General features: G+C 43.8%; 1 protein-coding gene across 1 annotated transcript; it reads left to right on the forward strand.

Moving 5' to 3' along the window:
* The first annotated feature begins 6,405 nt into the window (after positions 1-6,405).
* LOC122068016 (40S ribosomal protein S29-like) lies at positions 6,406-7,168 on the forward strand. The gene is made up of 3 exons (XM_042631836.1): positions 6,406-6,637; positions 6,806-6,905; positions 7,001-7,168. Exons 1-3 carry the CDS (start codon positions 6,576-6,578, stop codon positions 7,007-7,009), a joined length of 171 nt encoding a protein of 56 aa, XP_042487770.1. The 5' UTR covers positions 6,406-6,575; the 3' UTR covers positions 7,010-7,168.
* Positions 7,169-7,401: the final 233 nt, after the last annotated feature.

The raw sequence follows: 7,401 nt of genomic DNA on the forward strand, positions 1-7,401 counted from the left end.
TAAACCAAAGACTTAGTAATGTTGCTTAGGTGGATGTGATTTAAAATGTATTGCATAGCATATAGTGCATATGGTTGTGATTTATTGTGTGGACTACTGTGTGGTCCATCTTTCCACTTACTGAGCTAGTGAGCTCATCCCACGTGTGCACCTCTTTTAGATGATTTTACAGGTCATCCATTTGAAGAGCACGGGGCGGGTCCCACAGTTGAGTTTCCTGAAGAGGACTGGTGGGCCCCTGAGGAGTTAGAGCACGACACTGATTGCTCGTACGAGAGTTGTGCTGCGGGACCGCAGTTCTGATACCGAGCTGAGCTCCACTTTTGATGCCGAGCTGAGATCTACTTTGTGATGCCGAGCTGGGCTCAACCTTTGATGCCGAGCTGAGCTCTAAGCTTTGATACCGAGCCGAGCTGTACACTCTGATTTTTTATGATTTCTTTTATGTACTTGATATGTGAATTGTACTCTTATTGTGTAAATATCATGCCTTCGGGCCCACATGTATTTAACTATTGTATCACAATTCGGGTATCAAGTATTATGGGAATATTCACAGGTAAACCAAGTCTTCCGCTGAACTGATGAGCTCTTTCTTAGTTGTGTGTATGCTGTGGTGGAATACTGTATCAGAAGATCCTGGCAAGTTTGGGTTAACCGGTGTTAACCCGGTCACTGGCCCAGTTCTGTGTGAACGGGGTGTGACAAGGAGTCTAGTGAGGAGGATGAGGACTATGTTCCTCAGGAGGGGGAGGATGATTTTGTGGATGAGGACATCCTTAAGGAGGTGCCTCAGGAGTCGATAGGTGCTGATCCTGGCTTCATTAGAGTTGCAGGCCCATAGTATAGAGCCCCATCACCTAAGAGTGGTGCGTATGATTTTGAGGGCATGATGCCCACAATGAGGGCTTTAAAGGACGGGCAAGATCAGCTGTTAAGAAGACTGGATGAGAGTACTTCTAGGGAGGAGCGCATCCTGGAGTGGTAGGCTACTTTGGAGAATTCTTTTCTCAGACTGGGCCAGGACTTGGATACAACGGTCAATGCCATCTCAGCAGATTTTGGCCGACTTCGGAGGGAGGTACATCTGGTGAACTCGAGGTTTGACTACTACGACCATCGACTCAGCGTCAACTCTAGACCTCAGGTGAACGTAGTAGTACTGGACGATGACGATGACGATCATCAGTGAGGACTTAGCTTGTCCACATCATTATTGTATATTTTTTTTCTCATTCTTTGTACTTTCTCTGTAACTGGACTTATTTGTGGGGTGATGTGTTTCGATGATGGTTTGTGGTGAATTTGTACATTTGAATACTTGTGTAGTTTAGTTGTGGTGTCTTTTGTTAATTATGATTATTGATATATATTTATCTGTTGTTTAACAGGTGTTTGTGTAAAAAAAAATTTTGGAAATCTTGTTTTACGCCGTTATGCTGTCGAAATTTTGTCAAACTCGTACTCTATGAGTTACGACATCAATTAATCAACCTTTCATTTTCTCTCATGCATGCCATGAATGCAATAACTAAATGCAACCATTTTTATTACTTTCTTTCATTGGCTTTTAACTCTTTAAAGTTTTTACATTAACCCAATCCCATTTCCTATTATAGATTCTATGGGGTCTAATGGTATGCTGTGAGGGGAATAGAGCATCACGCTCTGATACCACCGTTGTCACACCCCGTTCACACAGAACCGGGCCAGTGACCAGGTTAACACCGATTAACCCAAATCTACCAGGATCATCTGATACAGTATCCCACCATAGCATACACACAACTAAGAAAGTGCTCATCAGTTCAGCGGAAGACTTAATTTACCTGTGAATATTCCCATAATACTTGATACCCAAATTGTAATACAATAGTTAAGTACATGTAGGCCTGTAGGCATGATATTTACATAAAAAGAATACAATTTACATATCAAGTACTCAAAAGGAATCATCAAAAATCAGATAGTACAGCTCAGCTCGGTATCAAGAGTAGAGCTCAGCTCGGTATCAAAAGTTAAAGCTCAGCTCGGTATCAGGAGGTAGAGCTCAGCTCGATATCGAAAGGCAGAGCTCAGCTCGGTATCAGAACTGCGGTCCCGCAGCACAGCTCTCGCACCAGCAATCCGTGCCGTGCTCTAATGCCTTGGGGACCCACCAATCCTCCTCAGGGAATTCAACTATGGGGCCCGACCCGTGCTCTTCAGGTTGATGACCTGCAAAATCATCTAAAAGAGGTGCACACGTGGGATGAGCTCACTAGCTCAGTAAGTGAAAAGAAGGACCACACAGCAGTCCACACAACAAATCACAACCATATGCACTATATGCTATGCAATTCATTTTAATCACTTCCACCTAATCAACATTACTAAGTCTTTGGTTTAGTGCTACTACAACCACAGTGCACGTATACTCCGTGTACGAGCCGCGAACTCCATCCCGCGATACGCCTATAGGGCTATCGGAGAAGGCCCACCATGAGTACTCGAAAAAGTAAAACATGCCGACCACCGGCTCTCAACATAAAGTAAATGACAGAAATTAAGGGTGTTGACTCCAGCAATTTAAAAGCAGTACGATTGGCCCTCTTGAATATACCACCGGGGTTGCCGACTATCCTAATGACCAGCCAGGTATATGTCTAACCACCACAGTGACCCGAAAACCGTGACCACTACTTCCCCCCAAATGGTAACCCAACACCTTAACCCCTGTTGGGAAGAGTCGTAGCACGGGAAGGTGATAATCCTACACCGCATGCTCCTATATGACATAGTACGAATGCATAGTGCCTCCGCGTCCCATTCCACAGGCCACCCATGCACTCATTTCTAAGCCGACTACGGCATCTAGTCTATTAATGCATTTTGCACAATGATGTCAATATTCATCTCATAAGCACATCATCATTTAACATTGAGAAAATAATCACAACACACATGGCATAAGATAATGTGAGGATGGCTAAGCTACATATAATTTGCATGATGACATGGGTAATCTAGATACAATGGAATGATGCACAACAAGCCTTAAAATAAGGCCAAACGTCCTCTCCCCACTTACCTGTAGTGTACAAGGATTCACGCTTGGTACAGGTGAGATCCGGTGCGAGAAGCGTAAGATTTGGTGAACCTATCATGAGTGAGCGGGGTTAGCATTTTGCCACTTTAGGATCAAAATTAACAAGATCCAATGACCAAATCATGTTTAGAATCCTAAAAGAAGGTCGCACGTCCATTTTGGGTCCGTTCGGACGTAAAAATCACGTTGGGAGCCTCTCGGGTGGGTCGGACAGCCCACCTGTCAGACCCACCAGTCAGACCCACCGGTCCTGACCGGTGGGCAGGTCGGCCCGTTGGTTGGCCCATCGGTCTGGACCGTCGGTTGGGCCCGAGGGTCTGCCCTCTCAAGCAGGTGCCCTCAGGCGGGCCATTTGGCCCACCGGTTTGGCCCACCGGTTTTGGCGGGAAAATGCCATTTTCACCTGAAACCTTTCCCAACCTTTGGGGAATCAAATGGGGCTTTCCAAACCCATTCTCCACATATTCAAGGTCTCATAAGATGGTTCTAACCTAGATCTAGATTAGATTTAAGGAATGGAAAGCCATCTTACCTTCTTTGCTCAAGAACTCCTTCAAAACCCCAAAATCACTTCAAATCAACAATACTTCTCCAACCTTGTAAACACTTCTTCAAATCCTTCAAAATCAACACATAGATCATCTATTAAACCTTAGATTCATCATCTCAAGGGGGATTTACAAGACCTCAAGAAACCCTACCCAAATCAAGGGTTTTACTTGGGTATGGTGAAAGTTTAAGGAACCTAGCCTTTGCTCACCTCTAAACGTAGATCTAGTGTTGGAGATCACTCTTCCGGCGTCGGAATGGGAAGATCAAGCCTCGGTGCCGCTAAAATCCATCTCTTCTTCCTCTTCCTTCTCTTTTCCTCTTCTTTCCCTTATTTTCTCTCTCCTCTTTACTCTTCTCACCAAACGTCCGAGTGTCATAAATGAGAAAAAGAGAAAGGAAAACATAAGATAGCTATTTATACCTTTTAAAACATCTTGTAACCTCATGGGTGGGTCACTCAGGTGGGTAGATGCGCCCACCTGAGGACCAAAACTTGGCCAACAAGTGAGATTTTGACAGAATTCGGTCCTCGGCATGAATCTCACTCTTGGCATAAGATGTAATATATGTATGCGCCTTAAGATACGGCTACATACATGCCTTATCCGTACATGGCCTTATGATATGTGCATGTACACAGCTTAGGTACACCCGTCTCCTCTGGCACTGGCTCGAACTTATCTGGCCAGCCAGTGTTTAAGGTCACCCTTGCCATCATGGTCCATAAGGAACCCGCCTTAACTCTCTCCGGTTCGGGTCCTGCATGGTTAAACCGGGTCAACCGTGTAATCAGACCGGGTTTAAGAAGTAGGGTATTACATGGACATTCTGGAGTGGCAGGAATGCCCCGTTCGATCAGTCAAAATAGTGAAATAGCCACAACAGGAAGTTCAATGCCGGTACCAGCAACTCGCCGGAGGCAATCTCTTACCCACCTGCCTCGTCCATACCAAGCTAGTGTCGGAGATGGAAATGGGGTTCGGCAACACAATGAAAAAGCCTAGATCGAAGAGAGAGAGAAAGTCTATTGAAAGCAAGTTGGTATTTTAGGTTCTTCATATTTAATGAGGGTATTTTGGTATTTAAAAAATGATATAGTAACTGATGTTAGCATATAAGGTATATTCTATAACAATGACTGACGATAGTGGGTCTAAGTCTAATTTGGTGAAAAAGAGGGAGTGTTCCTATAATACTGGCATTCTTCAGGGAGTGGCGCTATAAATTATCCTTATATTAATATATACTTAATATACAAGGTTGGGTTGGGTTGAGAGCTCAACCCAGGCCCAACCCAACGCGGCATCAGGTCTGAAATTTTCAACCCTAGCCCCCCCCCTCCAATGGGCTGAAATCTCAGCCAAGCCCTATTCGATCAGGCTCAAGGTAGGCTAGGGCGGGTTTAGGACCAAAGAGTACTCCCAAGTGGTCATTGCACGCCTTTTGTGTTTGTGGCACAAGGGCTGCCCTCATACAAAATTAAACTTTGTCCCTTCAAAATATGCTGAAAATGGCTTATCATTATGTCATTTATAACACTTATAATCTATGTCAAATGACCTGATTTACCTTCGTAGAAAAAAGAAATGTGCTATACTAAAAGGATAAAAAAAGTAAAAATGTAATTAACCGATCTTGGTGGCACAAATTTTCCTATGGCGAGATAAACTCTAATGCATATGAGCAAGAGAATGCTACCTGATAATGCATATATACACCAGTGCCCACGGCCAAAGGGAGGGTACACGCAAGCATCTTGACATGGGGTAGTGCAATCTTTTTGCTTTGTGCCAGTACACGCTATCGAGTAGACACAGTAGATGCGAAAAGACAGTATTGCTCCCGTATGCCCTCCATTGACCCACACACTGGCGTATACCTGCACTAGCTGGATAGCGTTACACTAATCTATGGTTGGCAGTCCCGGACGCAAATTCCAATCCACCGATTACCTTAAGGAGGTCCATCCATCACGGCTTGCTTCCATCTTAAGAAAATGCTGCTCAGAAAATATAATTATTATAAGGGAAAATTACATGATTACCCACTTTTGGGTTTCCCTTTACAAAATTACCCGTAAAAATTTTTGGTCAACAAAAATACCCAAAATTAGGTTTGAGTTTACAAAACTACCCAAAACAGTGATTCTCCTTCATCTGCCTATTTGTTTTATCATTTTTACCCCTGGCCAAGGTTGTAGCACGGCCTGATGGAGGTTGAGGTGGCAGCCCGGCCTGATGGAAGCCGAGGTGATAGCGCGGCCTGATGGAGGCAGAGGTGGAGCACGGCCTAATGGAGGCCTAGGTTCAGCACGGCTTTACGGAGGCAGAGGTGGACGCGGCCTAATGGAGGCCGAGGTGGAGCACGGCCTGATGGAGGCCTAAATTCAGCACGGCTTTACGGAGGCAGAGGTGGAGCACGGGCTGCCACCTCGGCCTCCATCAAGCTGCACTTTCACCTCAGCTTCCATCAGGCCGAGCTGCCGCCTCGGCCTCCATCAGGCCATGCTACAACCTTGGCCAGGGGTAAAAATGACAAAACAAGTAGGCAGATGAAGGAGAATCACTGTTTTGGGTAGTTTTATTAACCCAAACCTAATTTTGGGTATTTTTGTTGACCAAAACTTTTTGTGGGTAATTTTGTAAAGGGAAACCCAAAAGTGGGTAATCATGTAATTTTCCCTTATTATAACTATACATAAATGTCCGATGGATGAGATTGCATCTTAAGACAGGACCCAATTGGTGGGAGGAGATCAGCCGGCATACTTTTGGGGTTTCACTATAAAATCCTAATACGCCCGACCTTTTTCACTTCTACGTGATCATTCTCGCAGACCAGTGAGGCCGTCTTTGATTCTTCTTTCCCCTCCGATTTAGGTGATCCGGATGAACCAATAGCAGCAGCGAATTAGGGTTTTGGTGAGAGCGGAAGAATGGGCCATTCTAATATATGGAACTCCCATCCCAAGAGCTACGGTCCTGGATCCCGTACTTGGTAAGAGATTTCTCTTCTTGTTCTATGTTGAATTCATGTTTCCGATCTTTTGGTTTTTGGGATTTTGGATTTTTCATGGTTCCATGATTGTGAGATTAAGTGAGTTGTTGATTTTTTTTCAAGCTTTTCAGTAACTTTTGGTTTGATGTGATCCTTGTTTTTTAGCAGCCGAGTTTACGGGAATCCTCATGGGTTGATCCGAAAGTATGGACTAATGTGTTGCAGACAGTGCTTCCGAAGCAACGCCAAGGAAATTGGCTTTATTAAGGTAATTTCATTCAGAAAATTAATAACTTCATCTTCTTAATTAGTATTTCTGCAACTCCCTTTTAGTTACTAATAAAAAAAAAATTTTGATTGCAGTATCGTTGATGGAGCAATTGTTCTGTTTGGGCCTTCGAAGCGAGTCCCTGAATTAGGCTTAGCATATTTTTTTTTTAAAAGATTGATAACGAGTTATTATTTATTAATGATTCAATGAAGTTTATTCGAGTTCTGTGACTATTTAATCAAGAACTTTTTTTTTTTTCACAGGATTAGTTTTCAATAAATTTATGCTTTTTGAGGTTTGATGTTGGATCAACCGATAAAATCGTGCACCCACGAAAACTGAAAACTCCATTGAACGCAGATCAAGTTGCCAGTACAATATCTTTTTTCAAGTTCGCTCTTCCCTCCATTCCACCCTTACTCAAACTCGCCTCAACTTCTCTAATTTTTCCACCCTCGACTGCTCGACATGACTGGAATTTAGAAAAATATCT

The sequence above is a fragment of the Macadamia integrifolia genome, unplaced genomic scaffold (assembly GCF_013358625.1).
Source record: "Macadamia integrifolia cultivar HAES 741 unplaced genomic scaffold, SCU_Mint_v3 scaffold3326, whole genome shotgun sequence".
In the NCBI taxonomy this organism is placed as follows: Eukaryota; Viridiplantae; Streptophyta; class Magnoliopsida; order Proteales; family Proteaceae; genus Macadamia; species Macadamia integrifolia.

What these genes read in the sequence shown, in the direction of transcription:
- LOC122068016 (XM_042631836.1), top strand. Translation starts at nt 6,576, where the DNA reads ATGGGCCATTCTAATATATGGAACTCCCATCCCAAGAGCTACGGTCCT. An exon ending in GGTCCTGGATCCCGTACTTG is followed by an intron (nt 6,638 to 6,805) that starts GTAAGAGATTTC and finishes GTTTTTTAGCAG; the next exon opens with CCGAGTTTACGGGAATCCTC.